This window comes from Procambarus clarkii, chromosome 16, assembly GCF_040958095.1.
Source record: "Procambarus clarkii isolate CNS0578487 chromosome 16, FALCON_Pclarkii_2.0, whole genome shotgun sequence".
In the NCBI taxonomy this organism is placed as follows: Eukaryota; Metazoa; Arthropoda; class Malacostraca; order Decapoda; family Cambaridae; genus Procambarus; species Procambarus clarkii.
The window spans coordinates 7,777,378-7,796,313 of record NC_091165.1 but is presented as its reverse complement, the minus strand read 5'-3'; the positions used below and the strand labels follow the sequence as shown (position 1 = coordinate 7,796,313).

Below are 18,936 nucleotides of genomic sequence, written 5' to 3'. Positions count from 1 at the left end.
ACCCATATTAATCCTGTGGGTAGTAGTAGACCTCATACCCATCCTGTGGGTGGTAGTGGACCCCATACTCATTCTGTGGGCAGTAGTGGACCAAATATTCATCCTATGCGCATCAGTGGATCCCATACCCCATCCAACAGGTGGTAGTGGACCCAATACCCAAACTGTGGGCAGTATTGGACCCCCTTATCCATCCAATAGATTGTAGTGAACCCCATGCCTATCCAAAAGGTGGTATTGAGCTCCATACCTTTCCTTTTTTGTGGTAGTGGACCCCATCAACATCGTGTGACTTGGTGTGGATCCTATAATCACCACACCAGTAATAAATATCTCTTTGATATCCCCCCCAGAGTCAAACTTAATCTGTGTAAACAATATGCAAATAAAGGGACCTAGTCCATGGAACTCACTCCCTAATGAAGTGAAAAGCTGTCAAATTTTTGCCTTATTCAAAAACAAAACAAAAAAGTACCCAATTTCATCTTCATAGTTTCCTACCTAGTGCTTGAAACTTGCACTGTACCTAGTGCGACCCAATCCCCCAATATTTTTAGGTACCTAAGGTATACAACTTTACCATTGTGATCTTTGCTGTCATATGTGCTATCATTATGTTTAAGTGTGCCAATTAGTCTCTGTCAAATTATCAATCAAGCTATCACTACTATCAATCAAAGCTATCAATGTGCTTAATATATATATTTAATATACCTACTAATCTCTCACAATTTTTTCTCACTTTGTACCTGTTACATTTTAGAAATTTTGCAAGAATTTACCTATTTAATATTATCTGTTTGATTAAGGACCTGCCCGAAACGCTGTGCGTACAAGTGGCTTTACAAGAATGTAAACACAATGCTATGTACTCTCACAAACCGAATGTACCTTTCTTATATATAAAATAAATCTATATAAATAAAAAAGGAAATGTTCATTTGTTCAAAATCGCTAATCTCCGAAAGTTCTTTACCGATTGCTTTGAAATTTTCACACAACGTTCCATTCGCATCCGAGCAGGTTTTTATATATATGCTATATAGATGTCACGTCTGTGACGGTAAAAAAAAAACATGCTTTTGCTGAAAAACTGTGTTTTTCATGTGAGGGAAATCTTCGAAACCTCTTTACCGATTGCTTTGAAATTTTGACACAACGTTGCATTCGCATAGGCGCGTCTTTTTATATATCTACTATATATATATATATGCTTCACCTGTGACAGGAAAAGGCTCGCTTTTTTTAAAAAGAGCGCCATCTGTTGGACGTAAGAGCAACACACGCTGTAATCTCCGAAAGTTCTTCACCAATTAATTGCTTTTAAATTTTGACAACGTTGCATTCGAATAGACGTGTCTTATTATATAAATACTATATAGATGCCACCCCTGTGACAGGTAAAAACATGCATTTTTGAAAAACAGTGCCATCTGTTGCACATAATGGCAACATGCATGCTATATAAAATAAGTCACGAATTCCATTTCACAGTTTCCGATTGCATTAATAAATTTTATTTTCATAGATTTTAATTTATTTTATTTTTTAGTGAATTATTTTGTGTGATATTGTGTCGGAATTGAGCTGTGTTGTTTACCATACCATTCATTTCGTAAGTATAATTATAGATGCCACACCTGTGACAGGTAAAACTATGCTTTTCTTGAAAAACAGCGCCATCTGTTGCATGTAAGAGCAACACACATCCTATCCTAGATATGTTACAATTCCATTTCAATGTTTCTGATTGCATTAATAAATTGAATTTTCATAGATTTTGATTTATTATCATTTTGATTTAATAATTTTGTTTCAATTGCGTTGGACTTGAGTTGTGTTGTTTACCAGACCATTCATTTTGTGAGTATAGTTTATTTTTATATTTTCTCATATTTTCATTTTATTTTTAAACTGTTTTTCTTATATTTCAGTGATGGGAACATCAAATCACTTGATGTTCCCAATTTTCTGATGGGTACATCAGACCATTTGGGAAGGCATCGGACAAGGGAGTGGGGAATGGTGGGGATGATGAGGGGGACGGAAGTGAGAGATGGTGGGGAAGGACGAGGGGACAAGGGAGGGGGTAATGGTGGGGAAGGACGAGGGGACGGGGGAGTTTGGGATGATGGGGATGGGGGAGTGGAGAATCGTGGGCAGGACAAAGGGATAGGTGAGTGGGGCATGGTGAGAAGCAAGAGGGGATGGTGGAGTGGGGAATGGTTGGGAGGCCGAGAAGACAGGTGAGGGGGAAATGGTGGGGAGGACTGGGGGACGGGGAAGGTTGCTGTGGCTCAGGAAAGCACATGCGCACCGGGTATTGCTAGTAATAAATAAATATATTCATCCTGTAGCCCATAACCATGAAAACATAACATCGTTTTCTGTTGACATTCCTACAATCCATTTTCTTTAGATTTTTAAACACACACTATTGTATATATTATTGATTGGTGAAAGCCCCATTATTATATGTAATAATTTATAATTCTTATTATAATTTACTGAGAACTACCAAGATTTCTCAAAACAAAACTATAGCCTTCAATCGGATGTAGCTGATACATGATATTCGAATAGCATGGAAAATAGTACATAAATTTCACAATTTTCTGGAACTGGAAAAATACAATTATCACTGAAATTGAAGCAGTCCGACTATTTTGCTGTCTAAGGCGATGGGACGTGTACTATAGGACATACTTTGGTACGTAATGACGAGTTGGTGCCTGGTGATAGGAAATAACTGGAAATCTACCATAGAGGAACCATGAACATTATCAGCATAAGAACTATAAGCTTTTAGTTACATAGGTACTATGTTATAGCGAGAACGGGTTGCTTAGTTTTAATATCTTGTTAATTAAATAATGCAAGTTTTCCTAAAGTCAAGAGTATATTTCTCTACCTCATTAGAGTATATAGGAATATTTCTGTTTAATGCTCAGGGCACAAAATTTGTTGAAGATACACTGTTTTTATGTTGTTAATTATACAATAGAGTGATGTTCTTCTTGCAGCCAAAATTTAATTAAGCTCCGTCCCTGTAGCTTCTCTGACACTTTTGGTCTGTATTCTCTCAACCAGATTAGAACCTTCAGGTCCTGCATTAATGACGGTAGAACACTGGCCTTCATGTGGCATTGTATAATTACTTGTACACCAACTTACCTCAGCTTCAGTGGTGTAATTTTTTAAAGTTTGCTTCGGTGTAGAGTCAGCAATGAATATGTAATTCAGAATTACTCCAACCAGCCGCCGTGTTGATTTTTCTCTAGCGCATACTGAAAGCCCAGATGCCAAGCATGTCCGTATGTGAGGAAGGTCGAGAGTCAGCCTATTTTCTGGGCTTAAACCCAACCCTAAAGTCTGCAATGATTCAGGACAATTTAAAAATGTAGAAAAATAATTGGATACAATACATTATGCATGCTCATTAAATTTGACTTTGGAAAATTTTGTAATCTTCTCAGTAACATATTGATTTTTTTTCTGATTAGTGTATTTCTACCTAGTGTATTTCTAAAATTCTACCAAGTACCATGCCAGGTGTACGATAACTTACTATAATGTCTCGCGGATAGAAATGATTTACAAGAAGGTCACAAACGTCGTCCAGGTGTTCCAGGGTCAGCCCCAAATATTCCTGCTCAGTGCAGCTCATCCTGACTCACGAGTTCTTGCAGACCTGAACGTGAGAGTTCCAATACCCTACAGAACAATAAATTGAATATTTTTATACAAATATTACTGAACAATATCGTTATTCGCAATATATTTACTCAAGCTTGGTTAACGGTAAGAGTTGAGATACCATATTGATATACCTTAATATAACAGTCATAATCCATGACATAAGACATTACGTTTTTGTGAATAGCTTAGGATGTAGGAGTTAGTTACAGTGAATCTTCTTGGAAGTCACATGAGTAATTTCAAAGCAGTCATCATGGTATTACAGAAACTAGAGGCTGAATCAGTGCAGTTACTGTAAGCATCTTATACAGATCTTATAATGCAGGCGCCTTTTTTAAGGCCCAAAGCTACGATGTTGTGGGGAAGATGTTAAGATCTGTTCCTAGGTGGTGAGTCCTGGTTCAAAGAAAACTTATGATAGAATGAGGGTGTGCTTGTGAGGGGTGAACCTTTCTTCAATAACTAAAGTACCTTTTATAACTATGGCTAGAAGAACTTGGACGGCTAGAAGAACTGTTGTCTTGTCTCGGTATACTCAGTATATAGGCAAGACAACAACGTCTCTCTCTAGGCGATTAACAATGCACAAACAACAGGGCTTATCAAGGAATATATATTCGCTACACACAACGAGACGATCATCAGGGATATTTTGACGAGTAACACCAAAATCATTGATAGATTCATTGATAACAGAAGATTAGACATTAATAAAGAGCTGCATATCAAGAAATCAAGACCAGCAATATATAACCAGCTAACACACAGTTACACTCTATTGACTTCAAGACCCCGGGCCAATGCTTGGCCTGGGGTCAATGTTTCTTTTTCCCTGTTTCTTTTTCACTTCTGTATTAGTGCACTGGGTTTAGTCTTGTTTTGCAGGTGACGAGTCACAATAACGTGGCTGAAGTATGTTGACCAGACCACACACTAGAAGGTGAAGGGACGACGACGTTTCGGTCCGTCCTGGACCATTCTCAAGTCAATTGTCTCACAATCGACTTGAGAATGGTCCAGGACGGACCGAAACGTCGCTGTCCCTTCACCTTCTAGTGTGTGATCTGGTCAACATAGTCTTGTTTTAATAACATTATCTTGGTGGCGGATGTAGATGCTGAATACTCACTAGTGAGTCCCATCCCTCAACGGCTTTCCTAATCATTGTAGTAGCGGTGGAATGTGCATCTAATGCAGCTGCTGTGGTTGGATTAATGTTGACATTGTTGTGCAGGGGTTCAGTAGCTTCACATTCCAGTAAGTAGTGCAATAGTGGCGCCTCTGCTTCTGTTCCATAGATTTGACACTCTTTAACTATTGGGTTCATTACCTCGCAGCAGCACTTGTAACCAAGTTTGAGTCTGTGTATGGCTACTGCAATGTCTCTGGATATCTTTTTGCCAGGCTTGAAAGAGGAGTACCCAGCGGCTTGTTCGTACCATATCTCAGTGGATCTTCCTTCCGCTACTTTGGCTCTGTGGCGACTTTTGATAGTTGGGAGTATTTTCTTCTTGATTTGCTCCTTAATCTGTGAAAAACTTTGAGGTATTTGAACCTGTACAACAGGTAGAACAGTAGCAGATTTTGCTAGTGAGTCTGCCTTTTCATTACCATCTATGGCAATGTGACTTGGTATCCAATTTATGGTGAGTGACAATCCTAGATTCTTTCCATTCAATTCGATTAAGAGCTATTCTGTCTGCAGTTTTGGCCAGACAGCGTGTTAATGAGATGGATCTTGGTTTCCTTGGTTTTTAGGTTTTGGAATGGGAACTATAATTGCACTGTTCCAAGAGAGTGGTCGAGTTCTTGTCACCCATACTCTGTTAATAAGATTCAAGAAGGCATCTTCACCCTTTTCTCCTAGCTTGGCTAGCTTGTTGTAAGTGATTTTGTCCTCGCCTGGAGCTGTATTTTTAGTTTTCTTTGTAGCTCTTCTGAGTTCTTTCAGATTGAAAGGTTGGTCTAGTTCGTCAGGTCATCATCTATTTTTTTCCATCTTGCTGCTTGAAGTCTTTGTTGGTGAGTCAGTTGCTTGAGGAAGTTGAGTGGAACTGGCTCAAGAAGCAAATAGATTTGCTAACCTTTCTGCTTCTTGCTCTGGATGAACATGATGCGGCGGAGCAGGAGGAGATTTTCCTTGGGCCTTGTTGATCTGCGTCCAGATGTCGTCCAAGGATGTATGCTGATTTAGCTTGGCACACCACTCGAGCCATTTTCCTTCTCTGATTTTTGCTGTTTCTTCATGCACATGATCTCGGACAGCTCTAAGAAGTCCTTGATTAGTTTCGGTTCTATCTCTTCTGAAATTCATTCGTGCACAATTTAGTCTGTTATGTAGCTTTTTGAGTTAGACGTAACATGATAGAGGTTTACAAGTGGATGAATGGATACAACAAAGGGGATATTAATAGGGTTTAAAAGTATCAACACAAGACAGAACACGAAACAATGGGTAATAATTGTATACGTTTAGATTTAGGAAAGATTTGGGTAAATACTGGTTCGGGAGCAGGGTTGTTGATTTGTGGAACCAATTACCGCGTACGATGGTGGAGGTGGGGTCCCTCGATTGTTTCAAGCGTCGGTTGGACATATATATGAGGGGGATTGAGTGGTTATAATACGAGCTGCCTCGTATGGGCCAATTGGTCTTCTGCAGTTACCTTTGTTCTTATATTCTTACGTTCTTATGAGACCTAACGAAGCGCATTACTAGGTGTCAGACCCAAATCAAAAGTACAAATGAACTTTGTAGAGTTAATTTTTAATCTTCCTGCTTCAATGAAGAAAACCATTAGGAATATCGAGAAGATTCGTGCCAGAATCTGGCACGAATCATGGGTAACTTTAATTTTAGTGGAATAAACTGGGTGAACAAAACAGTGAATAATGAAGCAGAAGATTTTCTAGAATTAATTGACGATTGCTTTCTTACGCAACACATTAAGGAACCAATGCGGGGAAATAATATTTTAGATTTAGTGTTAACTAACAGGGAAACACAAATTAAGGACATCGAAATAGGGAATGAGCTAGGGAACAGTGATCATAAAGAAATCAGATTTAGCATAGAATGGAATAGATCTGTAGGAGAAAATTCTGTTAAAGTGCCTGATTTTCGAAAAGCTGATTTCAAAAGCCTAAGAAATTTTTGGGGTCAAATAGATTGGAAAGTCTTGGGTATGGGGTGTGGGCCGGTCTTGGAGCTAGACCAGTCAACTAGACCAGGTCTTGGAGTCACCCAGCGACAGGTGACATAGAAGGGGATTTCAATGTGGATTTAAAATATAACCTATTTAAAAATATTCTAAGCAAAGCCCAGGAACGTAGTATACCATATAAATTGAATAGATCGAATACTAATGATCCAAAGTGGATAACAAAGGATCTGAAGAACCTTATAGGTAAAAAGGGAGCGTGGTACAAAAGAATTAAGAAAGGGGAAGTGAGTTTAGAACAGGAATTCGTACGACTGGTTAGAAATATTAAAAAAGAGATAAGGAAAGCAAAAAGAAACTACGAAGTTCGCATAGCAGGGCAAGCGAAGACAAAACCAAAAGTTTTTTTTTCAGTCATATCGAACTAAGTCTAGGGAATGGATAGGTCCATTAAAAACTGAGACAGGTCAAATAACGGATAATGACGAGGATATGAGTAGTATTTTTAATAAATATTTTATATCTGTATTTACTGAAGAGGAGCTTAACAATATGCCTTCAGCCGAACAAATATATGTGGGTGGGGACGATGACAGGTTGACTAGTTTAGCAGTTACCAGGGAGAATGTAATTAAACAAATAGTAAAACTAAAACTAAACAAATCCCCAGGGCCGGATGAAGTGTTTGCCAGGGTGCTTAAAGAATGCAAAGAGGAGCTTTCCGAGCCACTGTCTACCATATTTAATTAATCAATAGAGTTAGGTAGAGTGCCAGATTCATGGAAGGTAGGTAATGTGGTACCAATTTTTAAGAAAGGAGACAAATCACTTGCGTCAAACTATCGGCCAATTAGCCTAACGTCCATTGTGGGAAAGTTACTTGAATCGATAATTGCAAATACAATACGTCTTCATCTTGAAAAACATAAATTAATAAATGAGTCGCAACATGGTTTTACAAATGGCCGTTCATGTTTAACAAATTTGCTATCTTTTTATTCCAGCATAGTTGAGGCAGTTGATAGTGGTAAGGATTGTGATGTTGTGTACCTTGACCTTAGCAAACCTGTTGATACAGTGCCACATGAAAGACTGATTAAAAAAATAGAGGCTCATAGTATTGGGGGTGCTATATTAAGTTGGATTAGGGCATGGCTAATCTAAAGGAAACAGAGAGTTAGTATAAATGGGGTTAAGTCAAAGTGGGATAATGTTGTTAGTGGATTGCCTCAAGGCTCTGTCCTGGGACCTCTGTTGTTTTTAATATATATAAATGATTTAGATTCAGGTTTGAGTAGCAACATCTGCAAATTTGCAGATGATACAAAAATCGGTAGGGAAATTAACACGGAAGAAAACTCACTATCACTTCAGGTTGATCTAAATGGGGTTTTGAAATTGTCAAAAGACTGGCAGATGCAGTATAACGCAGATAAATGTAAAGTTCTGAGGCTAGGTAATGACGATAGAGTTATAAGATACGAGCTAGATGGTGTTGAGATTGCGAAGTCGGATTGCGAATGGGATCTGGGAGTTATGATTAGTAAGAATTTAAAACAAAATTATCAATGCATGAATGTTCGTAATAAGGCAAATAGGACACTGGGATTTATTAATGGAAACGTTAGTAACAAGACACCTGGTGTGGTTCTTCAGCTATATCTTGCTCTGGTTAGGCCCCATTTAGATTATACAGTTCAGTTTTGGTCGCCGTACTATAGAATGAATATAAATTCACCTGAACGTATTCAGCGTAGGATGACTAAGTTAATTCCCCAAATTAGAAATCTTTCATATGAAGAAAGATTAACAAAGCTTAAATTGCATTCACTGGAAAGGCGAAGAGTTAGGGGTGACATGATAGAGGCCTACAAGTGGATGAATGGACATAACAAAAGGAATATTAATAGGGTATTAAAAGTATCAACACAAGACAGATCACGAAGCAATGGGAATAAATTAGATAAGTTTAGATTTAGGAAAGACTTAGGTAAATACTGGTTCAGTAACAGGGTTGTTGATTTGTGGAACCAATTACCGCGTAACGTGGTAGAGGTGGGGTCCCTCGATTGTTTCAAGCGTGGGTTGGACATGTTTATGAGTGGGATTGGGTGGTTATAGATAGGAGCTGCCTCGTAAAGACCAATAGGCATTCTGCAGTTACCTTTATTCTTATGTTCTTATGAATCATAAATCTAAAATTTTCTGTCGTTTTCAGAAATATCATCAACATATCTAAACCATGGAATGATTCCAGGGGTACTTTTTGAAACAAGTTTCTTTACGAAAAATTCCATTTACAAATTTGAAAGCAACCTCGTCATACCCAAATTATTACCTGCGTCTGAGAGACTACTTGTCAGGCGCAGGTAGTCACAGTGAGAGGTTGTGTGTAGCTGGAGCCCTGATTGTAGTACTATTATCATAGCAATAATGGAAGTTGTAGTGAAGGAACTGATGAATCTAGTTAGAGGTCTGAGGACAGAGTTGAATTCTCTACGGGAGGATGTACGACAGCTGAAACAACAGCTGGAAGAAACAAAGGAGGAGACCATAATTAAAAAGACTTTGTCTTGGAAAGTCGTAAAAGACAGGGGTCTTAAGAAGACTTTAACAAAGTCGCCTACAGGAAACCGTAAGGTTTCCAACTCATTTGCCGTGTTGGAGGATGAGTGCTGTGGTGAGCCTGCAATTCGTTCAAAAGGAAAAGCAGCGAAGCACAGGTCCCTCAAAGTGCTCAGAGAGTAAAGGAAGTAACTAAACGAATTTTGGATGTGGGAGATTCCCAGGTGAGGTATTTGGAAAGAACTTTTTGTGCCAGAGATAGGGGAAACAGGTTAAGGGTTTGCTATCCGGGAGCTGGAACTGGCGATATTATTAATAACATGAATGATGTTATGGCTGGAAATGGGACTAAACCCATTATATGTATTAGTGCAGGTGGAAATGATGTTGGACGAGTTAGGAGTGAGGAACTGATGCAAGGGTATAAGACAGCCATAGATTTAGTTAGGAGCAAGGGAGGAATCCAGATCATATGTGGCATTTTTCCAAGAAAGGGAGAGGGAAATGAATGGAATTGCCGGCTGGAAAAATATTGCAAATCAAATGCAATATCTTTCATAGACAACTGGGAGCACTTTTATGGAAGAGATGAAATGTATGCTCGAGATGGGGTGCATCTATCGAGGGCTGGGGTTGTTGTGCTTGCGAATTCATTGAAACCAGTGGTTTGAGGCGTTTGTTTGGGTTTGGGTTTAAACTGTTAGTAGATAGTGGTATGGGAATTGAAATGGAGAAAGGAGTAATAAAAGTATGTGTTTGTGGGGGAAACAAATTGGCAAAATGATCAAGGAAAGAGAAGGGCCTCAAAATAACAATACACTTAGGGTATATTACACTAACAGTAGAAGTCTAAGAAATAAAATAAACGATTTAAATGCTCTTGTCTACACAGAAAAAATAAATATTATTGCACTTACCGAAACGTGGATGACTGTAGAAAATAGAGAACTACTAGCTGAATGCCAAATAAATGGATTTAAACTATTTGACACAGATAGATATGTTAGACGATGAGGGGAGTATCCATATATGTTAGGGAAAAGTTAAAATGTGATCTCAAAGAGGGAATCAAAACTGATCCACACAGAAACTATTTGGATAGAATTAAACGAAAGAGCAAATAATCTTATAATAGGAGTTATATACAGGCCACAAAACTTAGACAGGATGGTAGCAAAGCACCTATGGGATGAAATATCTAGAGCATCTAGGTCTAGCAGTATTTGTGTCATGGGTGACTTTAACTTTAGTGGAATAAATTGGTTTAACAAAACAGAATATTGAAGCAGAAGATTTTCTAGAATTAATTGATGATTGCTGTATTACGCAACACATTAAGGAACCAATGAGGGAAAATAATATTTTAGATTTAGTGTTAACTATCAGGGAAACACAAATGAATGACATCGAAATAGGAAATGAGCTAGGGAACAGTGATCACAAAGAAATCAGATTTAGCATAGAATGGAATAGATCTGCAGGAGAAAATTTTGTTAAAGTGCCGGATTTTGAAAAGCTAATATTAATTGAAAAAATAATTTTTTGGGGGTCAAATAGATTGGAAAGTCTTGGGCATGGGGGGGGGGCGGTCTTGGAGCGAGACGAAAACCCCAGCCATGGGGTGACGTAAAAAGGGATTTCGATGTGGATTCAAAATATAACTTATTTAAAAATATTTTAAGCAAAGCACAGGAACGTAGTATACCATACAAATTGAATAGATCGAATACTAATGAACCAAAGTGGATAACAAAGGATCTGAAAAACCTTATAGGTAAAAAGAGAGCGTGATACAAAAGAATTAGGAATGGGGAAGTCAGTTTAGAACAGGAATTCGTACAACTGGTTAGAAATGTTAAAAGAAAAGATAAGGAGGGCAAAAAGAAAATATGAGGTTCGTATAGTAGGCCAAGCAAAGGAAAATTATAAAGTTTTTTTCAGATATATGGAACAAAGGTTAGAGAAAGGATAGGTCCAATAAAAACTGAGGCAGGTCAGATAACGGATAATGACGAAGAGATGAGAAGTATTTTTAATAAATATTTTGTCTCTGTATTTCCTAAAGAACTTACCTCTATGCCTTCAGCCGAACAAGTCTATATGGGTGGGGACGAGAACAGGTAGACTAGTCTAACAGTTACAGGGATTATATTATTAAACTAATAGTAAAACTCAAACCAAACAAATCCCCAGAGCCGGATGAAGTGCTTACCAAGGTGCTTAAAGAATGCAAAGAGGAGCTTTGTTATTGTATACCATAATTAATAAATCATTAGAGTCAGACAGAGAGCCAGAGTCATGGAAGGTAGTTAATGTGGTACCAATTTTTAATTAAGAAAGGATAGAGATCACTTGCATCAAACTATCGGCCAATTAGCCTAACGTCTATTGTGGGAAAGTTACTTGTATCGATAATTGCAAATACCATTCGTCTCCATATTGAAAAACATAAATTAATAAACGAGTCACAACATGGTTTTACAAATGGCCTGTACACCAGTTGCAAAGTGCTCCTGGCAGTATGGGTTCGAGTCACTTCTGGGGTGAGTTTTCAGTTGCATATATGCCTGGGGACCATTCAGGCTTGTTCGCATTTGTTTTCCTCATGTGTGCCCCAAAAAATGAGGTGATTTCATAAAATACTCTGCCCAAGATTACCATCAGAGTGCCGGCGGGATGATGGGGAAATAGCCTCGGCTACCATCATCTTTTGTCCGGTTGTGAAGGTTGAGTGGTTAAGGTGACCTGTATACCAGTTGCAAAATTCTCCTGGCAGTATGGGTTTGAGTCATTTCTGGGGTGTGAGTTTTCAGTTGCATATATGCCTGGGGACCATTCAGGCTTGTTGGCATTTGTGTTCCTCACGTGTGCCTCAAAGAATGAGGTGATTTCATAAAATACTCTGACCAAGATTACCATCAGAGTGCCGGCGGGATGATGGGGAAATAGTCTCAACTACCATCATATTTTTTCCGGCCGGGATGGTCGAGTGGTTAAGGTGTCCTGTACACCAGTTGCAAAGTGCTTCTGGCAATATAGGTTCGAGTTACTTCTGGGGTGTGAGTTTTCAGTTGCATATATGCTGTCGGAAAATCCGACATTATTTAATAATATCATACAGGCAGATAATATTGCTGCATTGTATAAACAAGTTACCCCATAGAAAATGTAATTTGTAGTGGAATTTTCCGTCTATAGAAAACGGGATATCATTACCACATACTATTATATTTCACCAGCTATTCTGCTGGGAATTATTCTTAAATACATTAGTCTTTGGACTTTACCATCATAAAACATCTCATATAAATTACCTTAATTATCAATATTAAAATAGACTAAATGTGACCCTTCTGTCACTTACTGTCATCTGGACAATGTAGGCCAGTAGTGTCAGTGAGGAGGGAGTGGTCAGCCATTGTTATTGTACTTAGACCAGAGGCTCACGGGAGCAATTCGGCTCCTGTTAATTTTACTTGGACGAAGTGTTATGGAAACCAAAGGTGTACCATCATCAACACGCTGTCAACAAATACAAGTTAAGTGTTCTGCTGAAACCTATTTATCTATCATTTATGGCCATTAATGTCATTAGATAGGGGCGGGCCGGTTAGAATACGAACTGCCTCTTAATAAAAGGTAATTAAGCCTAGGTCTTTATAGTTCCTTGTACAGTGTTTTCTCTGATATAGTTGTCATATATTAGGATTCTGGCTTTACAGCTAGCGCCCTTTTGACAGGTCAAGACGAGGAAGCATGCTTTGTGCATCAGTTACCAGGGTGATGGAAGCTACCTCACACGAGGGAAAATGTGGTGTCTACATCCTGGTTATACCTGGTGGACTAAGGCCTGCTGTACAATAAGATAAGGAACCTCTTCAATGTTTAACAATATATGTAGTTTAATACTGTAATTTGGTTGGCTGCATATATATAAATTCAATATAAACCCCCCCTAATGTGTAGTGGATCGATTTGTGAGATTATTGCAGAAATACAGTCCACTTATCATCATACAAATTGCTATCGAAGTATACAAATTAACGTAAATATAAATCTCACAGGTCGGTTACCACATTATTTGGTCCTTTGAACCCACATTATTGGTCATCTTAGAGTCGGATGACAGATTATTTGGTCATCTTAGTACCGGATGAACCAGTTAACCAGTGGATTCATTAAATATACTAGTGCAGTGTGATTTATGCAAAGTCAGCAGTCAAAGACGCCGGCGTTGCCTCGAACGAGTTCACGACCCCCCCTCAGTTCAGTTCAGCCTCAGTCAGCGGTTTCTGCACACCCACAGATTTGGTGGCGTGTTATTCTGTGAAATGACAGCGCTAGTATTAAAGCCAGCTAAATTAGTGGCTGTGTCTTCGCGAGATTGTTCACGGATTTCGTGGTGTTAAATTTCGCGAGAGATTATCTACGAATTTTGTGGAGTTTGTTTCGCGAGGTCACTAATAATATTTAATACTTCTTGATAATATTAGAAGTTTCATAGAGGCAATTAAGAGGCTATTATCAATAATTGTGTATATTATTTCTCCAAAATAGAGAATTATTTAATATATATTGCACTAGTGTTCACAATATAATATTTATCAATTGCCAACCCACAACAGGGTAGGATATTACCATTGACCAGTTGAACTATTTATTGTTCATCCTAGTTCTATTATTACCATAGTCAGTTGTACTATATTAAACAACCTAGCACCATTAATGAATGGTGCAGACCCTATTTTGGGTGTAAATTTTATCAACTCGAGTTGAGTTGTATATATAATAATTTACTTATGATCATTACACCTTTGATTGATTAATTAGTGTCTATACCATCCTAGGGTGATATAGAAGAGCTAACCTAAAGGTACTTCCAATGACACTGGTTTATCACTCAAATCATTAGTGTGTATGATTGTATATATATAATGTGTATTAATTTTAACTGCTAACCTCTAGTAGAGGTAGGATTATAGCCTAATGATAGCAGAATTTTACCCTAGGCTACCATCAGTACTTGCTCACAATTTATGAGCCAGTGGTGCCCAATTAACAAGTCACCATGACTAATCCACAGAAAGCAAAGCGTGCTTTAGTAGCAAGCAAACGTCAACTGACAAGAGATCTTGACCAATATGAACAGTTGTTATATGAGCCTGTAATTAATTATCGTCGGTTAAAAATACCACTATTACAGATTCAAACCCAATTACATATATTGAAAGCAAATAGGTTATCTTACCAAAATCAGGTCCACGTTGACGACGACATAGTAGTTGAAGATGTGGAACCATTCCTGTCTGACCTAGCACAATATGAAGAAGAAACTCAAGCCAGGTTGGAGCACTTCCACAGGATAATTGAATCAGAACAAATAGCAAGTACATCAAATAAAGTAGATAATGTTATGGATCTTTTTGAGAATAAATGTCAAGTCAGATTAGATCCTTTAATCAACGAGGATAAAGCTTCACCCAATATTATACCACCAGAAATTAAGCAGTTCTCAGACAATTTATCCACAGTCTCTGTGGATTCTGAAAACCCAATACCTGAGGCTACTAAGTTAACATGCCTCCAAACTGAAATTAGAGGTGAAGCTGAACCAGTAGTAGAAAATGTAAATGAAAATAGCGACAGCACTAATTTCCCAGTCCAGCTTCCTAGGAATAATGCTGGCAATGAGAAAACTGTCATACATCTAGTACTACAATTGCTGGACTTACCTTAACCTGATCAGACTGCTGACTCATTACAATCCTTCAGCATGGAGTTTGTGTCACTACTAAGAACATTCAGTCTTAAGGTTGATATAACTACTAGTGAATGGATGACCAAAGTAGTCCTTCAACGAAAATTGTCCAGCGATATACTAGATGAATTATATGCACATCAACATAACACCATCCTGACAGTACAGGACATCACTGAAGGTTTACATTCCATCATAAACAAACGACGAGCAAATGAGGAAGTTAAAGCCTCATGCAAGCCTTCAGAAATAGAAAATAAGAGTCAATTAAAGGGTAAAACAACTACCCCAAATAAACATCAGTCAATTACACTCACATCAAGTTGCAGAAAATCTGACAATGCAGCAGAATCCTCCAAGCTTACTGTTACTAGTTCACCCAAACCAGTAACTTTCAAACGTGCAGTAGGCTGGGGGACATGTATGTTCTGCAAAAAGAAACATTCAACTTACTGTTGTGCTAATTATCCAACCAGAGACACTCGTATTGAGCGACTCCAGGAATTAGGGAGATGGGCAAGGTGTCTCAAGTCACACAACATAGACTATTGTGATACCCAATTCAACACCTGCAACAGGTGTAGAAGAGGTAGGCACCATGCCCCACTGTGCAAATATACGAAATTAACGTATTCAAGACCCAAGGTGGAAGATAGCATTCCCACCACAGTACAGTACTGCAAGGTGCAACAAACGGAGAGTGTCCAATCGGCAAAGTCTAAAGGTAATACAACTTTGCCTATTGCCAAAATTACCATCCTGAATAAGAGGGCCTAGGTCCATACCCGTGGGTTGTTTGACCAAGGGTCCCAGAGAACATTTGTCACTAAAAAGTTGGCAGATAAACTACATTTAAAGCCTGTAGCCCAGACGTCATTCAACATCTCAGGGTTTGTAACAGATGCAGGACTTCAAGTCTACCAGGTGGTACAACCATCAATACGTTTAGGCAGGTACGTCTGTCGAGTACAAGCCATTGTGGTGGACAAAATACCAGTAGACCTACAAGTTCAAGGTCTTAGAGCAACAGCCAAATTCCTGAGAAATAGAGGAATAAAATTGGCTGATAATATTAAGTCTGATCACCTCACCGACTTCGGTCTCCTTGTAGGGACAGACTATTGCCATCGATTCATCGGTAGCCCTACTAAATATCAGGGCATAACCATGTTAAATTCTGCAGGAGGTAAATTACTCTCAGGCCCAGTATCAAGCCCGAGGAGACCTATGACTGTAGATAAACAATACCAATAGAATTCTAAATTTGTCAGCTGATTATATTACTCCAGTAGCATTATACCATGGAGATTACAGCTGACTATAGCAACAGAGGTTGATGTTAATATCATCATTTAAAGATGAAAATGAGTTCATGAGGCTTCAGTGGCAAATCAGTGAACAGTAGCCTAAACCAGCTACAAGTCACTGCGACCAATGTCACTGAACCCACTGCAGTCTCAGAACCATTCTTTACTTTAATGATGGGCTATTCAATCCTCTGAATCAATTAATTAAATTAAACCCCAATAAATCTGATGACTGATTTGATACATTTATTATTTAATCAAGATGTATTCCATGGGCCTCAGTGTTTATATATCAGTGACCAGTTACCTGAACAAGCTTCAAGTTATATCTAATGTCACTGATCTCACTGCAGTCCCTGAATCATACTTGACTGTAGTACTTGATCACATCCAGTCTTCTGGGTTAAATAATATGTAATTAGGCTTCAATTTTAGCCTTTCAAGAGTTAACAGGGAAATGAAGTTGCATTAAACTTCTAACCCCTGCAACTCTAGTACAGGACATCCGTCCTGTACGAACAGACGCACAAATGTGTGATTACTAACAACTAACAACAAATTAATCTAATAATTCGAAGGAGGATTATCGGTGTTCGTCTATTCTAAAGAGGACTTCGACCCTTGAGCAGCCCCCCGGTGAATTATGTCGGAAAATCCGACACCATTTAATAATATCATACAGGCAGATAATATTGCTGCATTGTATAAACAAGTTACCCCATAGAAAATGTAACTTGTAGTTGAATTTTCCGTCTATAGAAAACGGGATATCATTACCACATATTATTATATTTCACCAGCTATTCTGCTGGGAATTATTATTAAATACATTAGTCTTTGGACTTTACCATCATAAAACATCTCATATAAATTAACTTAATTATCAATATTAAAATTGAGTAAATGTGACCCTTCTGTCACTTACTGTCATCTGGACAATGTAGGCCAGTAGCGTCAGTGAGGAGGGAGTGGTCAGCCATTGTTATTGTACTTAGACCAGAGGGTCACGGGAGCAATTCGGCTCCTGTTAATTTTACTTGGACAAAGTGTTATGGAAACCAAAGGTGTACCATTATCAACACGCTGTCACAAATACAAGTTAAGTGTTCTGCTGAAACCCATTTATCTATCATTTATGGCCATTAATGTCATTAGATAGGGGCGAGCAGGTTAGAATACGAACTGCCTCTTAATAAAAGGTAATGAAGCCTAGGTCTTTATGGTTCCTTGTACAGTGTTTTCTCTGATATAGCTGTCATATATTAGGATTCTGGCTTTACAGCTAGCGCCCTTTTGACAGGTCAAGACGAGGAAGCATGCTTTGTGGATCAGTTACCAGGGTGATGGAAGCTACCTCACACGAGGGAAAATGTGGTGTCTACATCCTGGTTATACCTGGTGGACTAAGGCCTGCTGTACAATAAGATAAGGAACCTCTTCAATGTTTAACAATATATGTAGTTTAATACTGTAGTTTGATTGGCTGCATATATATAAATTCAATATAAACCCCCCTAATGTGAAGTGGATCGATTTGTGAGATTATTGCAGAAATACAGTCCACTTATCATCATACAAATTGCTATCGAAGTATACAAATTAACGTAAATCTCACAGGTCGGTTATCACATATGCCTGGGGACCATTCAGGCTTGTTCGCATTTGTGTTCCTCATTTGTGCCCCAAAGAATGAGGCAATTTGATAAAATACTATGCCCATTATTGCTGTCAGAGTGCCGGCGGGATGATGTGGAAATAGCCTCGGCTACCATTATCTTTTGTCCAGTCGTGATGAAAACTTGGCTTATTAGGCAAATCGGGCCTTGCATAGTAGGCTGAGAAGTGCGTTCTGGCTACTAGGTACGATATATATATATATATATATATATATATATATATATATATATATATATATATATATATATATATATATATATGTATGTATGTATGTATGTATGTGTATGGGCTCGAGTGTTCCACCATAATACACAGAACTGCTGTTGTTACATACCTTTACTATCTAGCACGGGTTGAACTACGTCTGCACTACTCGGGTGAAAAGGATCCACAACGACCGTGCACAAACACGACACCTTAAAAATGGAGTAAATCTCCCACCATTGATAAAGCTTACCTAATCTCTAATCAGTTTTTGAACAGGTAGTCATGCGGACTCTCACTGGTACACCTTCTCCCACATGCTGGGAGAAGTCACAATAACATGGATTGAAGATATGAAAACTGAAGCACATTCTAGAAGATCGACTTGATAATGGTCCTGGACGGACCGAAACGTCGTTGTCTCCTCATCTTCTGGTGTGTGGTTTAGTTCTCATACCTTCTCCCACCCCCGGAGTGGGATGGATGAGCCTCATCCATTCCACCCCATAAAACACCACCTACTAGAGAATGATTAGTGAACCTCATCAAGACCACTTCAATAACA

The 18,936-nt window shown here is 38.5% G+C and overlaps 1 protein-coding gene across 2 annotated transcripts in view; it reads right to left on the bottom strand.

The window, feature by feature from the left end:
• The window catches only part of LOC138365413 (uncharacterized), a 78,102-nt gene extending 59,525 nt beyond the window's left edge, over positions 1-18,577 (bottom strand). The window contains exons 1-3 of one of the 2 annotated variants that reach the window (XM_069325728.1): positions 18,502-18,577; positions 3,569-3,691; positions 3,175-3,372 (exon numbers count right to left, since the gene is read on the bottom strand). In XM_069325728.1, the coding sequence (XP_069181829.1) occupies positions 3,175-3,372; positions 3,569-3,667 (297 nt within the window). In that variant the 5' untranslated portion in view covers positions 3,668-3,691; positions 18,502-18,577. Of the gene's footprint in view, positions 1-3,174; positions 3,373-3,568; positions 3,715-18,501 lie in introns of both variants that reach the window. The other variant, XM_069325727.1, reaches the window with a different exon arrangement.
• Between the last annotated feature and the right edge of the window lie 359 nt (positions 18,578-18,936).